This window comes from Mauremys reevesii, linkage group 8 (assembly GCF_016161935.1).
Source record: "Mauremys reevesii isolate NIE-2019 linkage group 8, ASM1616193v1, whole genome shotgun sequence".
In the NCBI taxonomy this organism is placed as follows: Eukaryota; Metazoa; Chordata; order Testudines; family Geoemydidae; genus Mauremys; species Mauremys reevesii.
Window position 1 is genome coordinate 28,109,097 of NC_052630.1, and position 22,648 is coordinate 28,131,744.

General features: G+C 40.4%; 1 protein-coding gene across 26 annotated transcripts in view; it reads left to right on the forward strand.

Annotated features, from left to right (window-relative positions):
* Positions 1 to 22,648, forward strand: part of TENM2 (teneurin transmembrane protein 2) — a 1,520,094-nt gene that overhangs the window by 1,476,669 nt on the left and 20,777 nt on the right. For 24 of the 26 annotated variants that reach the window (XM_039484033.1, XM_039484034.1, XM_039484029.1 and 21 more), the window contains 6 exons: positions 2,147 to 2,396; positions 6,297 to 6,317; positions 11,416 to 11,648; positions 13,319 to 13,473; positions 14,010 to 14,884; positions 21,045 to 21,220. In XM_039484033.1, coding sequence (XP_039339967.1) covers positions 2,147 to 2,396; positions 6,297 to 6,317; positions 11,416 to 11,648; positions 13,319 to 13,473; positions 14,010 to 14,884; positions 21,045 to 21,220 — 1,710 coding nt within the window. The remainder of the gene's footprint in view (positions 1 to 2,146; positions 2,397 to 6,296; positions 6,318 to 11,415; positions 11,649 to 13,318; positions 13,474 to 14,009; positions 14,885 to 21,044; positions 21,221 to 22,648) is intronic. The other 2 variants (XM_039484041.1, XM_039484043.1) reach the window with 1 other exon arrangement.

Below are 22,648 nucleotides of genomic sequence, written 5' to 3' on the forward strand. Positions count from 1 at the left end.
TGTGAGGGAGATGCACAGAGAGTAAAAGCAGACACTTTGTGGAAATGTTTGCATCAACTTTGAAGACATCAGGAAACAGGGTAGTAGATTTAATTGTAACTTTAACTTTTCAGCCCTCTTCTCATTGGGTTCTAGAGGTAAATTATATAGAAATAGTGTTTCCATGTTTTTACCTTCTGGCACACTCTGGTTCTGCTAGTTGTATTGAGTTTTTTGGCTGTTTCTTTATCAAATTTACTTGACTAGACTTTAGCCAGGGTGAAATAATTTTCAGAAGAGCCAAGTGCAGGCTTGAGAAGACAGTGGAGACTGGATTTAGATAATGGCACCACTATTTTTTTGATATGTTAAAGCAGTTACTCTGGTAAATGCCAGTTTTGACTATGACTGTAAACATCTGTTTAATGAGCTAACTGAAGTATTAGCTCTGTCAATTTGTGAAAAACTTATTTTAAGGAGTCTTACGCCACCAGAGATTCCCAAGAAGCTGGTCAAAAAGAGTTTAGGTGGCATTTGTGGGTCAGTAAGAGGCTTTAAATGTCAAAGAACTCAGCACACAAGTTATTTTGTATTGTTGTAACTGTACCACTTTGTGTGTATGATCCATGTAATTGTGTAATTTTAGCAATTAAATTATTAGTATTCTTTATATTATAACAAGCACCTAAAATGGGCCATGTGCTTCATAGACATATAGGGAGACATAGCCTTAGCCTAAGAGCTCACAGACTGAAAAAGGATAAATACCTCTACAGTCATAACATTGTTAATTGTGCATTGCAAAACAAAGCAAAGCTCCATTAACTACTTAATATGCAGTTGCTAACTATTCTCCTTCTCTCCAGTTATTCCTGTTGGTCCATTCCTGTCATCACTTCTTCTGTTTCTCTCTCTCTGTCTTAGACTTAAGTGCCTTGAGCTAATAGCTATGCAGGCAGATCTAAAACAGTTACTGTTCTTCACATTTTTTACCAATAGAACTAAGGGAGTTGGAGACTTAGCATATCTTTTTTTGTGACCCTCGCAAACTTTTTTCGGGAACCTTCTTTCTGTTGCTTGCATGAGCAAGTTGCAGAATAGTTCATTGCACAAGAAGCCTAGGTGTCGTGTTCAAAATCAGTGAGGTCAGTTTATTTAACACATACTTTCATGGATGCTGTGTGGCAGGTTGAGCGTTGTGGCATTGTACAAGCATGTGCATTCCACCCTTGCATACGGTGTCATAGTTGTTACAGCTGTCAGTGGTGACAGCTGCACTCATGGCCGTGCTATAAATCTCTTCACTTAAAGATATAATAATTGGATTTCCAAATGAACATGCAGCTGATAGTTTCCAACAGTATTTTCCATACTATTTGACCACATTGTTAGCAGTAGCTTTTCTGTGCTGTTTGGAGCTGGGGTATCCTGGCAGACCTAGAAGAGGCAGGACTCACATTATCCCTCAGAGTGGTTGGCAGTCCCAATTCAGACATTCCTCCCACTCCCAGAAATGGGGATGCTCCTCTGCCTTCCACACTTTCTCTCTAGCCCTTGAAAGCCTCTTCAGGCATTTTGCTCTTGTCTCTGAATTTTCCTTTTTCCCCTTCTTCTCCTTCCCTTCATCCCTTTTCCTGTCCTTGCTTGAGTGAGAAGGACAATGAGAGGGAGCAGGAGAGGGAGAGGCGAAGAAGGACGAGGACAGGAAAGCTGACACAAGAGCGTCCATATAATAAAAAAAATAAACTGAAGGCAGAGGAAGCTCAGGGGCTAAGCTTATCGGGGCAAGTGCTCTCAGTTCTTTGCCTCTTTGTTTTGCTTTCTAGTTGATGACATTATAACTGTAGCCCTCTTTTAATCCGCCTCTGTAGGATGGGAGAAGAAAGAGATGTATGACAATGGTTTGACTCATAATGACTGTAGTGTCTTCTAATACGACCCAACATTACACCTTTAACTTTACTGCTTATTGAGTAATTCTTGTGCTCCTGTGCCCTGAAAACACCAACTATCCCTCTCCTCACTATAATCTTGTGAGACCATGCAACTGAAGGCACTTCACCTTACATCCCTGAACCAGTGTCACATCAGTTGTTAAAAGCAGGCCCTCTAAAGGCCAACTTTCCAAATTATCATAGTAACCACTTCCATTTCCCTTCACCGTTAGGTATATTGCATAAAGGCAGTGGAGAGAATCGGTTTCTAACTCAGCAGCCAGCCGTGATTACCAGTATTATGGGGAACGGGCGCCGAAGGAGCATCTCCTGCCCAAGTTGCAATGGTCTTGCAGAAGGAAACAAGCTTTTGGCCCCTGTGGCACTTGCAGTGGGAATTGATGGAAGCCTCTTTGTTGGGGATTTTAACTATATTCGGCGCATCTTCCCATCTAGGAATGTCACCAGTATTTTGGAATTAAGGTAAGGTGTCAAAAGTAGCACTTTGACTTGGGTAACCTGTGCTGAAATCAGACTTTCCCATTCCTTTTTATGATTTTCTAAAACATTGTCACTTGCCACCTGATAAGTTTCCAATGGAGAAATGGGGCACAGAAAAGCATAGCTCAATATCTATGGATGATAGAGTGATGAATGTTAGAGAGAAAAATTGAAAATGATCAAAGAAGAAATCAACTTGTTTTCTCTTTTTGTTAATCACTTAATACAATCTCCCTTTACTATTAGACAAAGCCTACCTAGTTTCGAAGACTATGGGATTGACTGCCTGTCATTGGTGAGCCAGAGCAATACGCCAGGGCTTAAAAGCCTTGTGAGTTCAGAAGAGTTTTTGATATCAACATTTTTTTGTGGCCATCGTCCCCACTCCTTTCCCCCTTTCCCACATTTTTAAATATCTTTCTTTAGATTTGGTCAGTGCAGTTAAAATCAGGTTGATATCACAGAGTCACATGCATAATCAGGATACTATAATTCTTTAAAATTATCTCACTGTGCACAAACAATTGCTGAGGTCACATAAATAGAAAAGGCACCAGTGTATAGTGGACCATTTCACCCATTTCTGTTCACTGTCCTTTTTCTTCCCTCTGAGAGAGGAAAGGGCCATTCCTGAAAACCCTCACCCATGTGACTAGTCCTTACTCTTACTGCTCAGTCTCTGGAGACAAATTAATTACCCACGTGAGGAAAAACTATATGATTGGATCCTACGTGAACACCTTCTTGGTATTTCTGCAGCTCACTTGTTGGCTGTCAAGAGATGCAACATGATCAAACTACTGCTCTTGTAAACTTTAAAAAGCTGACAAACACCTTGAGAGAATTTGAATAGCTAGCCTATTTCTCTGATACTACCAATAACCAATCGCTTCACTTTCAGTGCCTGAGAAACACAACAAAATGATTGGGCTAGGAAGAGATGATAGACCTGGTTCTGGTCTCACACCAGTTTTCCACTGATGTAAATCTGTTAACTTCAGTGGAGTGAGTCCTGATTTATATTAGCATAAGTGAGGTCAGAATCGGGGCCGCTCTATGCTTAAGCCCATTCCCTGATACCTGTCTTGTGCATCACTGCACATCAATGCCTCTTCACCCCTGGGAACATCATTCTAGAAAACAGACTTACGATTATTATCATCAGATGTGAAATAAAACTGGCCATGCTTCCTATTAGCAGATCAGTATATTTTCCGAGCAGGTAGTTTGTGTGGCTTTGTGACCCACCATAAACATTTATCATTGTAGAACATCATTGCACTCTATGACTCCTCATTTTATATGATTAATTTAATTCATCCAGTTGGGTTGTAGCCTGCCTTCAGACACATAGCTCGGCACAAGCTGGGAGGGATTGCAAGCAGTTCAGAGAACTGAATGAGAATTCAAAAGGACCTTGACAAATTGGAGAATTGGTCTGAAATCAACAAAATAAAATTCAATAAAGCTAAGTGCAAAGTACTTCACTTAGGAAAAAATCAAAATGCACAACTACAAAATAGGGAATAACTGGCTAGGTGGTAGTACTGCTGAAAAGGATTTAGGGATTATAGAGCAACATAAATTGAATATAAGTCAGCAATATGATGCAACTGAGAAACAGGCTAATATTGTTCTGAGGTGTAATAACAGGAGTGTTGTATATAAGACACAAGAGGTAACTGTCCGGTTCTACTCAGCACTGGTGAGGCCTCAGCTGGAGTACTGTGTCCAATTCTGGGCACCATACTTTAGGAAAGATGTGGAGAAATTGGAGCATGTCCAGAGAAGAGCAACAAAAATGATAATAGGTTTAGAAAACCTGACCTATGAGAAAAGGTTAAAAAAACTGGGCACATTTAGACTTGATAAAAGAAGACTGATGGGGCTTGATAAAAGACTTGATAAAAGAAGTCTTTAAGGGCTGTCATAAAGAGGGCGGTGATCAATTATTCTTCATGTCCACTGGAGGTAGGAAAAGAAGTAATCAGCTTCCAAACGATGTTGTGAAATCCCCATCTTTGGAGGTATTTAAGAATAGGTTGGACGAACACCTGTCAGGGATGGTTTGGGTTTACTTTGTTCTGCCTCAGCACAGGAGACTGGACTTGATGACTTCTTGAGGTCCCTTCCAGCCCTACATTTCTATGACTCTATAATGTTTATAAGTAAAGGCCAACATTTTCAAACCGAGGTGCCTAATATCAGGCATTTATTTCCATATCACCTCAGCATCTCTGAAAATCAGGTCACTTTTATAGGTGCCTAGCAGTAGGCTTCCAAGTTTGAAAATGGTGGCCCAAAATTTACAAGAGGACTTGCTTGATCACTCTTCCCTTCTGGCTGTGCAGGTATCAATCTCAGCCTCTTTAGAATATGGCAAAAAAGTAAGAAAGCACATCAGCAAAGGTCAGGGTGCTTATCCTTTCTTTATGCTTCTATCTGGCTTCCCTTGTCTTTTATTAGTCAGTTTTCCATAGCATAGTTTTCTTGGCCTCTGTAACAACTACTAGCAATGAACAATGAAGCTATTTCGTGTTGGGTACTGTTGAAAATCTACAACAGGCTTGATAGAGTCTTTGGACTTACATTCGTTGGTTTAACTCTGTGTTCTCAGAAAGGAATCTGGGTCCAGTCCTGCAAATGTTACTCATAGAAAACATCCTCTCTCAGAAGAGTAGTCCCATTAAAATCTGTAGGACTTACATGCGCAGGGGTTTGAAGAATTGGGCCCCTAGGCATATTAGCAATTTTATTAAAGCTTCTAATATTTCCATAATTAATACCAAAATATTCCTTCATTTGTGGCAGATAACGAACACCAATCTGGTCTTACATATGCAGTGTAAATCACGATGAGTAACTCCATGGAAGTCAGTGGAGTTACACCAGTGTAAAATTGTAGACAAGAACAGAATCATGCATGATATTTCACTTTCACTAAGCAGTATAAAATTACCGCAAGACATCAACTGATATCACTGGCTAATCAGAAGTTTGAGCCAGGACTGTTACATGGTACAATTTACTGCGTGAACCTTGCAAAGTTCCAAGCTTCCGACTGTGCTGTAAGAGCTGCAGCTCAGGAGTTACGCACATCATCGTATTCCACTCAGTGTGTATTTTTAAACAAAATGGTATACACACAATATCACACACTAGGCGCAAAAAATACATTAATTCACATCTGGGAATATAGAGGGTACTTGCTTTTTGGCCTTGTGCCTAGACAGCACACTAGGCATCAATTGATACAACACAGTTCACGTCGTTCAGTCTCTTATTGCTTTGTTATCAAATAGCAGTAACCAAAGAATTACTTTGATCAGCTTAGAGAGTTTCTTGATCAATGGCTGCATTTACAGTCAAACCTGCTTTAAGCAACTACCACAGGGACCAAAGGGGAAAAATGTGTTGCTTAGTAGAAATTGGTCTAAAGGTTAAAAAAAAATCCTTTTGGAAACTACTTTTTGGTAGTTTAAAGTATTTGCTTTCCACTGTTAGAAGTGATCCTAGTGCCGGTTTCACTGTATATTAACCACACCTCTCCGCTAAGCCCACTGTTCCATGTGGTAAGCTGCCACCTTCTTCCCCTCTCAGCACACAAGATGAACATTTTTCCACATAGTGATTATTTCAATGATTCAGAAAGTTTCTTGCAAAATATGTCTTGAGGGAGGGTATCATAGCAGGGAACTATCTGGTGATTACAAAACCCCCTGGCGAGCTTCATCCTGAAACCAACCTAAGGCTAGAGCTGAAGAGAGATTTCCTCTCTTGTGTCCTTTTGTAAAATAAAAACAAAATGCTGTGTATGCTTTACCATCTATTCTTCAGCTAACTGTTTGTTCTTTTTTTTCCTTTTGTTCCCTTTCTATAAAGAAATAAAGAGTTTAAACATAGGTAAGACGAAAAGCTCTTTCCCATATAATTTGATACAGTTTGTTTGCTTCACTGTGTTTGCTTTTTGTGTTGTGCTTCTTGTGTAACATAATGTTTTTCATGTACCAAATATAGTAACATTTTATGTGCTAATTGTGTGTTATGAATATGATAAACGTTAGCAATTATGAAATGCAGTCAAAAAGAAACCAAATAAGTTCTGACAGTAATTAGGAATTTCTAGTGGAATGCAAGTATAATGAACCCAAAGTTAACTTTTACAGAAGCATTTCTCCCTGTGGTCTGCAATTGGTCAAAACGGTTGAGGCAAACTAAAGTAGTAGCTTTTGAAAATGCTGGACAGGGTTCACAAAGGCACTAATGAACTGGAAATGGGTCAAAAACTCATTTTCAACTCATTAATAATTCTTTCTTTCTTTCTTTCTATTGACTGACTGTTAACAATGTGGTGGTCTGGTTATATAATTGATTAGTTAGTTTAACTGGAGTTTAAAATCCTTTTCTAAGAGCTTGTCTAAACTGGCAAGCAACATTGGCGCTGCTGCGAGCAATGCAGTGGCATCGATTTAGTGCAGGGTTTCTCAAAAGGGGTTGCCGCTTGTGTAGGGAGAAACCCCGGCAGGCCGGGCCGGTGTGTTTGCCTGCCCCGTCCACAGGTCCAGCCGATCGTGGCTCCCACTGGCTGCGGATTGCTGCTCCGGGCCAATGGGAGCTGCTGGAAGTGGCGCGGGCCGAGGGACTTACTGGCCGCCACTTCCAGCAGCTTCCATTGGCCCGGAGCAGCGATCCACAGCCAGTGGGAGCCGCGATCGGCCAGACCTGCGAACAGGGAAGGTAAACACACCGGCCTGGCCTGCCAGGCACCTTCCGTACACAAGCAGTGACCCCTGTTTCAGAAACCCTGATTTAGTGGGTCTGGTGAAGACATGATAGGTCAATGGCAAAGCGCTTTCCCAGCAACTTCAGTACTCCACCTCCCCGAGAGGCAGAAGGTAAGTCGGAGGGAGAGCATCTCCCGTTGACATAGTGCAAAGTAGACACCACGTTAGGTCAGTGTAAGCTGTGTCTCTCCAGGGTGATTTTTTCACATCCCTGAGTGATGTAACTTACAGCGACTTAAGCAGCAGTGTAGACCAGGCCATGAACAGAGTTCTAGTTCATAGGCATTAAAGGGAAAACTCTTTTTGTACTACATGAACACCAAACCCACTAGCCATGTGTCCCCAGCAGTTGTACAGCTGGCATAGCCAGCCCCTGTGCCTTCTTCCTCACAGTCCCCAGTGGAGAGGAGAAGAGGAGTAAAACAAGGAGAGTGGTCAGCATATGAAGAGCTCTGCAATCCCCAGATGGTGTATGGTCCCTTGGGGACCATAGTCTGATGGTTCCCCATCTCTCCTGAGCCCAGTATACGGAGCCTAATGGTGTGATTCGCCTCTCGCAATGCAGTAAATCAAGAAGGAGGCTGAGTCAATTAATTATTTTTATGATTATTTGTGCTGGTGGGTGGCTATTAGTTGCAGCTGTAAATCTAACTAATTGTTGGGATGCTTAGAGCTTTGTGTATGGCAGCTTTTCTTAGTATTTAAATCGAAGAAATAAGTGAAGGGGATGGAGTTACTCTGGTGTAAGTGAGTGGAAAATCAGACTCTTAAGGGCAGGTCTTCACTACCCACCGGATCGGCGGGTAGTGATCGATCTATCGGGGATCGATTTATTGCATCTAGTGTAGATGCGATACATCAATCCCCAATCGCTCTGCCGGAACTCCACCACTGCTGAGAGGCGGAAGCAGAGTCAACGGGGGAGCGGCAGCAGTTGACCCTGCGCCGTGAGGATGCGAGGTAAGTCGATCTAAGATACGGCGACTTCAGCTACGCTATTCTTGTAGCTGAAGTTGCGTATCTTAGATCGATCCCCCCGCCCCCAGTGTAGACCAGGGCTAAGACCCCCTCCTGCCTACGCCAACTCCCAGGCAACCTGCTTCCTGATAGGCTGAGTCTCATTGACCTCATAGTACTAAGTGTTATGTTCACTAGTAAGCGCTATGAGATGAGGCCCTGTAGTAGTGTCTCTCCAAGCAATACTGATTATTTTATTAAAAACTGTTTTAAGCAAAGGATATGTTCCCTGCCTTCATGTAAATCTAATAAAGAATTAAAGGGATTTTTTTAATGGCAAAGGGAGAGGCCCATGCTTCTTAGCCAGTCAAATGCTAGTTTGGGAACTCTTTATTTCTCCAGTACAGTATATATGTCATGTCTGTATTTGAGAAAATAAGCCATTAGCTCTTTGTGGGAGTAATGAACGTGCATCATTTTAGATCAGTTTCCGTCTGCCAAATTTGATTTGCCCCATTATCAAACTTGGAGAAAAAAGTCCTTCATATCTTGTGAGCTTGCTGCTGAGTTTGGTGGATAGGCTCACATCCTCTCTGCCCTTGTTCAGCTCACAATGGAGAGCAAACACATATATAACAGGTCTGCATCTGTGCCAATGAGTTGCTGAAACAAATGATAATGAATGCTCTGAATGAGATCACTGCATCATGATCGTAGCCTGAATGGAATTCTGATGGCAGGGAGGGGCAGGGAGCTCAGTGTATATATTGATGACTGCATAAGAAAGATAAAGAGGAAGAGGACCAGAAGGCACCCTCTATGCCCCCTTGATTTCAGTAGTACCTGCTTGCAGAGTGAGGCACTACTCAAAGTGAGTATTGTGACAGAACCTGCTCTTCAATGTTAAAGGAAAGCATGTCTAACAGCATGAAAGAGGGGAAAGCATCAAAACAACATTTAAAACTTTTTTTTTAACTAACAAGCCTGGATGTTTATCTTCTGGAAAGCTAAGAGGTCCTGTTAGCTAAAGTCAACATCTTAAGGGCTTTACCTTGAACCCAGCACTTATCCAAGGCAAAGATAGAAAATTCAGTTAAATATTTTTTGGTGAGGAAAGAGGAAGGGAGAGGAGGTGATGAGATGACCTGGTGGGAAGGCATTATGCTGTAGAAGACAAGACAAAGGACTGAGATATTGAGTTCTAATCCCAACTGTTCCACTGATCTCACTGCACAAGTCACCTAATTGCTCTGTGCCTCAGTTTCCTCCTCTGTGAAATGAGTATAACAGTACTTACCCATCTTTGTAAAGGACTTTGAGATCCTTGCATGGGATAAAACTGCTAAGTATTTTCTAGTTATCTATTGTACTTCCATCTCTTCATTTTTATGGTCCTATGAGTCTTCTGCAGATGGTATTATCTCTTCCCATTTAATTTCAGCCAAATCAATCTCCTTTCCAGAATCTACTGTTTTTGAGCAAAGTGCAGAACATGCTATTGACTCAGAATCATGCCATATTACAGGCAGTGTCAGTCTGTTGCAGAGAAGGAGGATTACAATAGAGAGTGTTTTCTCTGTCCCTCCTCACTCCTCAAAATCTGGCTGTACTCACATATGCACAGTTGTCTGTGTACTGCTGATAATCCATTTGCAGAAGGTGCCAGTGGCTGTATTTCCAGTGAGAGTCTAATGAAGAAATGGCTTATTTTCTCCATCATAACTTGCCTCAACATATCCTCACTCTTGGAGTTGTGCACTTTTGCCATATGAATCCAGGAGTGTGGATCTTTGGAGGCAAATGACTCCATTTACTGGTAAGTAACCTGCCTTTTCTCTTGCTGGCCTCATTTGTCCTCCACACTTTTAAAATCTCCATTGACCTTAAATAAGGTCACCATAGGCTCACAAGACTGGTAAATATAATAGAGATCTTATTTAAAAACACATTAAAGTGAATCCATCTTGTTCCTCTGCTCCAGCTCTAGTTATATGTGTTAATGGCTGACTGAAATTTCACAATTTGCAGATGGTTTGTTAAAATAGTTCCAGAATTTGATAAGCTGTCAAAAATTATAGTTTCATTAGACATGTAGCAATACCTCTGAGCATCCACTTTTATAACAAATCATGACTAGTCACTGCAGAGTAGCCCAGGTAAAAGCCAAATACTTGGGCTCTCTCTGATTGTAGTTACACGGCTAACTTCATATACTATTTTAAGAACAAATGAGAACAAACTTGGTTTAAGGATAAATTTGTTATGCAACTACTTTCTACTTATGTAAGACCTCATGAGTTTGGTGTCAGAGTATTCATGACTCAGAGGCTGGTGCTTTGATCTCATTCCTGAGATTTCAAGGGAAGTACAAGAATGACAACAGTTAGAGATGAACCAAAGAGATTTGGCCTCAAGCAGGTACTCCCCGCTTCCAAAGCAGAGTGTAGCAGCATCTTTCCCCATCTCAACTTATTATATGAGTGCTGAATGAAGAATCTAATGTTCTTTACTAGTTTACTTCAATACATTAAACACTCGCTTTATGGAAACAGTCTCTGGCAAAAGAATAATAAAGAGATGTGATAGTCCACACTGGAAAAAAGTCTCTCCTCAGCACATTGGTTCAACACAGTGAAGAATTCAGCCCACTTGGTGGTGGATTTAGAGCTTCACGCTATGAGCAAGGCACTTCCATTGTCTCACTTTTTCAGTACTAATCCTTCTGAGCATGAAACCATTGATACGTAACATTTAGGAACACTAAATGCCAGATTTATCCATCTAACTCAGGGGCTAGTCATCTTTCTGGCAAGCATACAGGGATCACAGTGGGAGGAGGGAAGGGCCTTTTGCATGAAAGTAATTTTAAGAACGGGGGGGCAAGCTCCACACTCTTCAGAAAATGCTGACCAATCTGTAATCAGAACCCAGACACATTATCTGTTTTTCATTCCTTTTTTCCTTCCTTTGGTTCCTGTTGCACACAAGCCAAGCCATTGGTAGACCTTGGAGCTAATGTATTTTTCAAAGAATTGTGCCCAAATGAAGCAGGAATATATCAGCACTGTGGGAAATAAAGGGTTTCAGTAGGAAAGTATAACAAAGTCCTGAAATGGAAGTACCTCAGACCCCTCAGAATATTAAGATGTCAAGCTGTCCTTTGCAGTTCTTTAAATGGCAGATAACTGTCTATGGCCAAAAGGTCCGGGATGTTTTTAGATTGCTCAGCCATCTCTGTTTTCTGTTTTTCCCTCCTAAAGCAACAATCCTGCCCACAAATACTACCTGGCTGTGGATCCCGTTTCGGGTTCACTGTACGTATCAGACACCAACAGCCGACGAATTTACCGAGTCAAATTCCTCACTGGTGCAAAAGACCTGGCCGGTAACTCTGAAGTGGTGGCAGGGACTGGAGAGCAGTGTCTGCCATTTGATGAAGCCAGATGTGGAGATGGAGGGAAGGCAGTGGACGCAACCCTAATGAGCCCTCGAGGTAAAGGAAGTAAAAGAGACTGGAGAAAGCAATTGTCTGAGGCTAGGCTGGATCTGGATATAATTATCTAGTAATTAAATCACTACTTGCTTGGTAATTTTTATTCTGTGCTTTAATCACAGCGGATTGGCAAGCGATCATGCTTTAGTTAAAGCAAACTTTATTACCTCTTCACTGCTTGCTGCAAAAGGAGATTTCACTGAATAGGGTTTCCTCCTAAAAGGAAACTTGCAGACAGGAGAAAACACCATTGTTTGAAATACTGTCCTTTTTGGGGAAGAGGAGGGATGCCTGCTGTAGTATTTTTCTTATTTTCTGTTCTGATGTTCATTCCTACAAATAGGAAAAATGGATCTGTGTCTTTTTAAGCTTCTTTATAATTTATAGTAAGGAGCCATAAAGAATTTTGGGGAATTTTTAAGTATTTTGTAATCTCAAACATAATCAGGAATATAGTCTTGTCTTCACTATTTTGCTTGGAGCACTGAAATCGGTGGCTTGGGAGCCTGCTAATTAAAAGGGTGGGTTTGTTGAGTTGTTAGCAAAGAGAGTTTTTCTTTCAATTCTTCGCATTAAGTAGGTGTTGTTAAAACCAAATAGAAAAGCCCCCACAAAGGCTCTTACTCTGCAAGCACTTACATAGTTGCTTAAATTTATCATGAGTAGCCTGAGTGAATGCAGTGGGACTACTGGCATGTGTAAAGTTAAGCACATGTGTAAGGGCTTGTCTACATTTAAAACACTGGAGTTGCTGTAGTGCTTAGAATATCAGGGTTGGCAGGGACCTCAGGAGGTCATCTAGTCTAACCCCCTGCTCAAAGCAGGACCAACCCCCAGACAGATTTTTGCCCCAGGTCCCTAAGTGGCCCTCTCAAGGATTAAACTCACAACCCTGGGTTTAGCAGACCAATGCGCAAGCTACTGAGCTATCTCTCCCCCAATGCATCAGTGAAGACGTTTCCTAAGCCAGTCAGAGGGTTGCTCCCATCAGCATAATTACTCCAGCTCTCTGAGAGGTGCTAGCTACATTAACGAGAGAATTCTCCCATCAACCCAGCACTGTCTACAGCGGGGTTAGGTCAGTTTAACTGCGATGCTCATGGGTGTGGATTTTTTACACCCCAAGTTACGTAGTTATACCAACCTAATTTCTGACTTTAGACCAGGCCTGAGTGTTGGCAGGACCGGAGCTCAAAGAATTTTAAAACATCCTGAGTGAAAACCACTTCCACTCTCAGTTATTTTTGATTATGTCTCTGGGGTCAAAACCTACAAGTTCTTGAATTACACATAGAGTCTTCCAGGAGAAATGAAATCTGAATGTTTCATGTAAGAATCAAGGAGAAAAATCTTTCTTTAAAAAAAATAGTTTCAAGTTTCTGTATACAGAGGCAAAAAAGAGAATCAGTCAAATTAATAAGTTAATGCGAGATTCAAGATTAAGGTTGACTTGTTAAAAAAACACAGGATAAGTCAGCATAGTTCCATTGACTTCAATAGAGGTACATTGATTTACCTGAGGATCTGGACTGCAGTATCAGGGGCTGAAGGCCTGAAAAAATAGGGAGGAACAAAAAAGCAGCACCTTGTTACCATCCATATTTGGAATAAATTTATCAATAAAGCATGAGACCAGAGCACTGACTGTTGCTTATTTTGCAAACCTGTAGGAATTGCAGTGGATAAGTACGGGCTCATGTATTTTGTTGATGCCACTATGATTCGGAAAGTTGATCAGAATGGAATTATATCAACTCTGCTGGGCTCTAATGACCTAACTGCTGTTCGACCACTAAGCTGTGATTCCAGCATGGATGTCACCCAGGTAGAGTTTTACTTCCTCTTTGTGTATGTGCCACACAACAGATGGCTATTTACTTTGGATAATTGCCTAGCCATTCTCTGTAGAAAATACAGTATGTTAGACTCCTCTGAAAAAGGATTTAAAGGATATTGATGACATTATGCAGGGCAGGATAACAGCTTATATAATTAGTTACTGAAAAGAGTGAACCTACCCTCTTGCAGTGGTTAATACATGTTGTTTACACAGTTATAGAGAAATAAGTTTGAGAGAATGGAAGTTATTGTATAATTGCCTTTTATTTTTCTGTACTTGCTGTCGACTTTCAATAATGTAGCATTCAGTCCTTTGCAACAGATACATAATTAACCAAAGTTAGCACTGTCCATAGCTTTAATTTGTACATGCAAGTATTAAGTAGAGCACTTAGTTCCATGATTTACTCTGTTAAACCATTGACTAATTTTCTGCCGTTTCATATATACTTATGTGTTGAAAACAATTTACTTCTTTGGTGTGAGTTATAAAATAATAATGAATTATCGTGTGGTTCATAGGTGCGGCTGGAGTGGCCAACTGATCTTGCTGTCAATCCTATGGATAACTCGCTTTATGTCCTGGAGAACAACGTCATTTTACGGATCACAGAAAACCACCAGGTTAGCATCATCGCTGGACGTCCCATGCACTGTCAGGTTCCTGGGATAGACTACTCCCTTAGCAAACTGGCCATCCACTCTGCGCTGGAGTCAGCCAGTGCAATTGCCATCTCACACACAGGAGTCCTTTATATCAGTGAGACAGATGAGAAAAAAATTAATCGACTACGCCAGGTAACCACCAATGGAGAGATCTGCCTCCTAGCTGGGGCAGCTTCAGACTGTGACTGCAAAAATGACGTCAACTGTAATTGCTATTCTGGGGATGATGCTTATGCCACTGACGCCATCTTAAACTCCCCGTCCTCCTTAGCTGTGGCACCAGATGGCACTATCTACATAGCTGACCTTGGAAATATCCGCATTAGGGCTGTTAGTAAAAACAGGCCCGTTCTTAACTCTGTGAACCAGTATGAGGCAGCTTCTCCAGGAGAACAGGAGCTATACGTCTTCAATGCCGATGGCATCCACCAGTACACCCTCAGTCTTGTTACCGGAGAATATCTGTATAATTTCAGCTACAGCGCCGATAACGATGTCACAGAGGTGATCGATAACAATGGTAACTCCTTAAAAATTCGTCGGGATAACAATGGAATGCCACGCCATTTACTGATGCCTGACAATCAGATTGTCACACTGGCTGTCGGCACGAATGGTGGACTCAAGGTAGTGTCTACCCAGACCCTGGAACTTGGATTAATGACTTACAATGGAAATAGTGGGCTCTTGGCAACAAAGAGTGATGAAACAGGGTGGACGACCTTTTATGAGTAAGAAAGTTTTTTTAAATTTGTTGAGTATGCATTTCTCTTTCAAGTGAGAGTGGTTAGGGCCTAATATAATGTCCGTTGAAATCAATGGTAGTCTTTCTTTTGGCTTCAATGAACATTGAATCAGGCCTTTAAATCTTGATGTAATAGGGTACTGGAGCCACGTGTGTGATTTTGTTAACTTCAACAGTCTTGTGATGTCCTTGCATAAGGGCCTGAGACGGATGCTTCCTGTGAGCTGCTGAGCACCCTAAAGTCCCAGTGCAGAGTATGGATGGTGAGGGAACTCCCCCACCTCCCTGCAAATTGCTAGCATCTTGCAGGATCAGTAACTTGCATTTACACTGCTGTTTGCAGGATTGGGCCCAGCTTTCTTTGCCATAAGTGGGAGTGCAAAGAAGTCCCCTTCTCCAGGTTGGTCTGCCCAGTTCACAACACAATAATTTGTGGTTACACCCCACAGGGCTGCCTCTGTCAAGAAATTTCAATATTAGTTTCTTTTGGAACTGAAATTACAAGTCTTGCTGTTCAAATGTCAGGATATTGGACCCATATTACATATAGGAGATAAAGTGTTGATTAACTTTACTGATTGCTCATTCTTGAGATAGGTGAGGAAATTAGATCCCAAGGTATCTGTAAGACCCCAGTGTGACTTACATAATTTGTAGATAGCCCAAAAGCACATTGGTTTTCATGAGCAGGTAGATTAAAAAAAGACAGAATTTCCTCTTTAACTGAAATGGATCAGAGATAAAGTGCCTAGGTATATTAAAAAGCTGGAAAAGCAAGCCAGATTTTCTCTAACAATTATCTTGTCCTTAATAGTATTATTGTAATTTACTTGGCAACAAGGGTTTCCTAAATAAGTAGCGCTCTATATGCTGAATATGTAAAAGTGAATATTTGGGTTTTTAACTATGGCAAGGCTGTCTGTCTAGAGCGTGAGAATTTTGATGAAACACTTAATTAGTGATACATTTAGTAGTAATTTTTTCCAAGTTAGACTTACACAATATTTGTCAAGGTTTATTTATAAATGACTGGACCTAGATTTGTTTTTCTAAGATTGTCCTCTGAGCAATAGGTTTGCACCTCTAACATTTGCCAAAGCATCATATTGTCGCCTACTACTTAGACACCGCTGACTTTTTGTAAGAAAATAAAACAAAAACAGTACCTGAACACAAGTAACTGGTTGATCTAGCTGGAAAAATAACTGAATTATCAATGCACATCAGCATTATCTGTGTTTTGTGTTTGGTTTATAAAAAAAGAAAAACAGTGCCATCTGGTGGTCACTGTATAATTTGACCACTAATTTGAACTTCGGTTCGTTTTCATCTATCTTATAGATCAGGGGTTGGCAACCTTTCAGAAGTGGTGTGCCAAAGTCTTCATTTATTCACTCTAATTTAAGGTTTTGTGTGCCAGTCATACATTTGAATGTTTTTAGAAGTAAACTATTGTTGTATGTAAAGTAAATAAGGTTTTAAAACTGTTTAAGAAGCTTCATTTAAAATTAAATTAAAATGCAGAGGCTCCCAGACCAGTGGCCAGGACCCAGGCAGTGCGAGTGCCACTGAAAATCAGCTTGCATGCCGCCTTTGGCACGTTATAGATAAAGCTGCATAATTGTTATCTTTAATACATAACAGGCCTGTTTCTTTAACATATGTCAGATATTTAATTAGTTACATTACTGAGGCCCAAGAGAGTGCTAAATACTGATCACTGAATCAGATTAATATTAACCGTATCTGACTTTTGTGAAACACTCCTGATGAGGAGATGTGCATGGGATTTTAGACAGACCTTTACTTAGTTGTTATTGATTATCAATAGTTCAAAGCTCACCAGATCACAGGCAGTAGCAACTAGTTTGTTTCCTAGAAACTACACTTTAAATCAAACAGCACATATTTTAATGAATGGATACAAAATAATTACAAGTGCACAGATTTAGATGAATAAAATGGCAATATTACAATAATTTAGAATAATTACAAATTACAAAAACTTATTTTTAAAAAATGATAATTAGACATTATTATTTTTTTAAATTACAAAAAATTCAAAATATACAATATTGATTTACCTAAGGCTTATTAAAAGTCATGATTGAGACAGTACGTTGGTGTGATTTTACAGGAAAACTTCTGATACGTTTTCTCGGACTACTAAAGTGGAAATATGACTTGCATGTTCTGTGATGTGCCGACATGCATCTTGAAAGTATTATATGTTATTTTTACAGTGTTCACAAAATGGCTAGGTGCTTTCAGTGGGACTATTTCTGGTGCTAAGCACCACGTACTAGTATGCCTGGTACTAAGTAGTACAGGATTAAGCACTAGATTAGTAAATTAGTATGTTTGAGAAAGGATAGATAGTAGCTAATTATCTCCTCTGCTTTGCAAGTAAGTATTGCAGCTGGGCTCAGTACTATGTATAACAATATATAGCCAGTAGACAAGAAAGGTTATGCTTTCTGTTTATCTAGAATGTCACCAGTTGTATATGCATTAGCACCTTGATCATATTCTATATCCTTGCAGCCCAAGTTTCTTTCATGTAATTAAAGAACAGAGCCACATGATCAGCTCTATCTAGGTTACAAAACATCTGTAGTGTGCAATCCACAAAGCTGTCTGTGTCTCTGGGGCATTTTTAGTTATAAGAAGAATGTGCATTATACCAAGTGTGTGGGAAACAATGTGTAAAGGGCAAAACTTAACCCAGTGTGTAAGATGCAAATTCTCCATATGGAAAAATGTGACAAAAGATAAATAGAGTCATCTAGTTGGAGCTGACCGTGGGTCAGCCAATTTACTGTGACTCTTTAACATCCTGAATCCATCCCAGCACAAAGCTGTTTTGTTAATGAGACGGTAAGTAATAGTTAAATAAAATATAGGAGAATCCCTGTCGACACAGCACACTGTATTCGTTTACATTTTAGATTGAATGTGTCATGTATTTCCAGAGAGATAACTCTCTCTCTATCATTGCTGCATTTGTTTTGGTAAATATAGGATCATAGCAATTAAAGATGGAAAAATCTATTGGATCATCAAGTCTGCCCTCTGTAAAGGCAATATGTGTTACCTCCAACACCATTACATCCTCACATTCAAATACAAATAATGAGTCCCCCTTATCGTAATAGGTCAGTGGAGTTGTGAAATGACCACACACAAAAATCTTCTAAAAAGTAACATAACATAACAGTTGCCCTATTGAAATACAGTGCTACCTTATTTGGTATCATTGTTTTTGTGCAACCTATATCTGCCAAAAGTTTTACATAATTATTTTTTTTAAATGCACTTAATTCACATTATGAACAGTCAAGGCTCATTAGTAATACAACAGCTGACAGCAGGCTCACATAAAATAATTTAAGCTTGTTTTTGGGCATGAGGAAGAGATCTTTGAAGTGGTCCCTCATAATATCCCACTTGACTTTTGGAGTATCCCAAGAAAGTGATGAAGTTTTCCCTTGACTCAGGCACAGAATAAGGATATATTTAAATGTATGTGGATATACACCTTGCCTATCTCCACATTAGCGCAAAAGCTGCTGTTGTACCTTTATTATGCTTCATATCTGAAACCAACCTAGCTAAATCCTTTCTATAGGCTGTCAAGCAGTTGCATATTTTAAACTTCTAAAGGTCAGAACACAGGCCTTAAAGAGTGCACAGGGTATTTAGGTGCTGAGATGTTAGAGCAATGGACACATTATAAGAATTCTAATTCTAACATTATAGAATGCAGAATAGAATATTGGCGCAAACACGCAGAAGGGATGCACAATGTAATCAACAATACCTGGGACAATTCGAGAGGCCTGCAAACAATGTGGCAAAAATGGTGAAAGGACCAATTAAAGTCTTGTTTCAACATATTATTTATAACCTGAATATGTATGTTGAGAGATGTTTGAGACTAAATGCTTGGATAATCACAGTGCATTAAATCTTTGGAAAACCCAGTACATGCCAACTGAATCTACTTCGCCCATTAACCAAAAAATAAAAATAAAAAAGGATCCATTCACCTTTCCCCTCTTGTCATGTTGCAGTGGTAATAACAACTCCGGGTCAGAGCATTTCCTGAAGATTAATGGCTCCCAGCTGAGTCTTAGGTACTAACTTCTCCCAGGCACTCATCATTTCCCAGGAAATGTCCTGCTCCATCATAGTCATTGTTTAATAAATGCATTATATCTGTCTGCTGCCCAACTCCAGGAAATCAGTTTATGAGCCACCGACATCACCCATTAAGGAAGTTTTCATCAACTGTCCTATGCAAAAATGATGTCCCTATTTCCAGGGTAGCTCTTGGTCTCACCCCCATGTCATTAACTCTGCTACTTACATTTCCTCCTGGGCAATATTGTAGGTACAACATGGGGCAAAATCCTGGAGCCACTGACATCAGTGGTAGAATGCCCATTAACGTCAGTGGAGCCAGGATTTCACCCTGGGACTTCATTTTAGGAACACAGGAATTGCCTTACCAAATCAGAGCAGTCCAGAATTCTGTTTCAGAGAGTGGCCTCCACCAGCTGTTTATAAGTGGAAGCAGTTCCACAGGGTAATTATACATTGGTGTGGGGAGAAAGTATTTCCTTTTGTCAGTTCTAACTGTGCTGCCTGGGAGTTTCATTAAAATTCTATTTTTCTATTGGGACAGGATTAAGTAAGATTGTCCTATTTAACTTCTCTATATATTGATGGGTACAATTTATATGTATCATTTATACAATGATTTTGTATACCTCTAGCATATCTCCTCTTAAATTAAACAGCCCCAGTCTGTTCAGTCACTCCTTTTATGATACTTGTTTCATGTTTCTAGTAATTGGCATCCCTTCCATTTCTGCTATATCTTTTTCAAGATAGGGTGATCCAAACTGAACTGTGTCCCATGCAAGGGCATACCTCTGATTTATATAAATGTCACTGGAATATTTTCTATTCCATTCCACTTTGAACAGAGATGTTCAATGAGCTGTCCACAGTGATGCCCAGCTCCTTTTCTCGCATTAATTTAAACCCCAGCAATGTGTATGAGTTGTTCAGATTATTCTTTCCAATTTGAATTATCTTGTATTTAACAGTAAAACTCACCTGCCATTGTGCTCTGCATTCACTTAGCTCTGAGATCACTTTCAAGTTCTTCATGGACTTTTCTAGTCTTAATCTCAGGGGCGGCACCAGCACGCCAAGCGCATTCCTGGGGCGGCAAGCCACGGGGGATCGCTCTGCCGGTCACCGCGAGGGCGGCAGGCAGGTTGCCTTCGGCGGCATGCCTGCGGAGGGTCCACTGATCCCGCGGCTTCGGCGGACCTCCCGCAGGCGTGCCACCGAATCCGCGGGACCGGGGACCTCCCGCAGGCAAGACACCGAAGGCAGCCTGCCTGCCGTGCTTGGGGCGGCAAAATACCTAGAGCCGCCCCTGCTTAATCTAAATAATTTTTGTCTTCTGCAGATTTCACCACCTCCTTGTTCTGTTCCTTTTTTGATAATTGGTAAACATATTAGTCCACACTGGTGCAGCCTGGTACAGACCTTTGGGGACACCCTACCGTTAACCTTTCACCAAACTGAAAATTGCCCCCCCTCCTTTTTTTTTTGCTCTTTATTTTCTGATTCTTAGCTGATTTGTGGCAGAATTTTATGAGTGCTTCTTTTTCTTAATAGCCTCTTGTGAAGGACTTTTTCTGGACTTTCAAAAAGCCTTTCACAAATTACATTAACTAATTGTCTCTTATCCAATATCTTGTTGGCAAAGAATTCTAACAGATTACAGAGGCATGATTTTTCCATAGCTAATCCAGTTGTAATGGCTTGCAGATATTAAAATATGTATTGATTCTGGGCCTAATACTGTTCTCACTGTCAACATTGTAAATCCAGACTTACCAGATTTACATTGGTGCAATAGAGACCAGAATTCGTCTAGAAAAACCTTAATTCACAACCAGAGATTGTTTTCAAATACAGCTTATTGAGCAACTCAAAATGTTCTAAAAGATCAAGATCTGTTTCATGCCATATTTTAGCAAGAAGCTGCTGCATTAATATTGTCTACTAACTGAAGGCTATAACTATACACATGCTTATTTTGCTCTCATTAATTTATCTATTAGCTATGACCACGAAGGACGCTTGACCAATGTAACACGTCCCACCGGAGTGGTGACCAGCCTTCACCGGGAAATGGAAAAATCTATTACCATCGATATAGAGAATTCCAACCGGGATGATGATGTAACAGTCATTACCAATCTCTCCTCTGTGGAGGCTTCCTATACAGTGGTTCAAGGTACAAGAGTGTACTTTTCAGCGCTTTAGACACAAGCACCAATATCTCCCTAGAACTTTAAGGGAGCCATTCTCAAAAGATTCATATCATAAGTGCACTTTTGAGCAGGAAAAAACCCATAAGGTTCTTGGAGGAAACTCCCATACATACTCTCTGAAAATGGCAGTACCTCAGGACAGGCAGGGGAAGTTTTGTCTATCCTAGTTGAGTCAAATACAGTATGATCATTACCTGTTGTAAATTGGCTCTGCTGATGCCTTTCGTGTCAGGTTTACTTTACCCACATTCAGATTGCATTGCACTCCAAGGCAACGTTAGCTATGACTTTAGGGACAAAAAGGTAGATTCTTCACAGTGACGTAATGAACTTGTACAAACTATCTCGCTGTAAAATCCTAGCTGAGACAAGGTGTAGACAGTTTTTAATCATAGTATAACTTGATGAGATCAGCCCCCCAGCCCTGTCATCCTGATTTATCTAAGTTAATTCTTTCAAGTTAATGGAACTGCTCATTTGAGTAAAATGCAGGACCAGGCCCTTTTCTAATGCCATGACAAAAAAAATCATGTGCCATGTTTTCAGTGCAACATTACCACATCAGAGAATGCTGCCACAGGTGGCATACCACAGAAGAGATCAGCAACAAAATAGTTAACTGTTCCTTTGTGTGAAACTTTCTGACATGGACCAAACATTGTATATGACACAGTGTAAACAGTCACAGTTACCGAAGATAGATTGAAAGGAGTTTAGTGGATGATGTTTTTTTAATTAAGAGATAATGTCACTGGAATAAGAACATTGTCACAGGACAATAGTCTCCTTCTGACATATAAATGTCAACATTTATAGGCTATTATCCTCTGACACCTCCTGTTCCAATGACTTTATTTCTGTTATACCAAATGATTAATTATGTAGATGCTGTCCTTTTGTCAAATGGATATTGATGCTTTGGTGAGCTGCGCACAACTGAAGTACTGAAAAGCTCCATTCTGATTGTCTTACAGAATAGAGCTGGCTGTGCCAACCAGTCAGAGAATAACATGGCTATAAAAGTACAGTTTTATTTTTATAACTTTTATCAGTAAGCGAAAAGGCCAGACATCTGATTGGCTAGCCTAGCTTCTTTATTGTCGGATAAAGAATGACACATAAAGGATTGTGTCTGCCAGCTTGTATTGTTGGGGTATCACACCTTTGGGATTTAAAACTAATCTATAACGCTGTGCTGTGTATCTGCCGGGAGGGCAGTTTTTAAAAGACTGAAAAAGAAGAAGGGATTCGTTGTTCACTTCTGACAAAAGATTCCAATGGTCTCTTTTTACATCACAGCGTTTAATAGGCTTGTTATTCATCCCACAGTTCAGTTAAAAAATATAATTTTCCCCTGGGTTTTGCTCATTTTAGAAATGCATCCACATAAA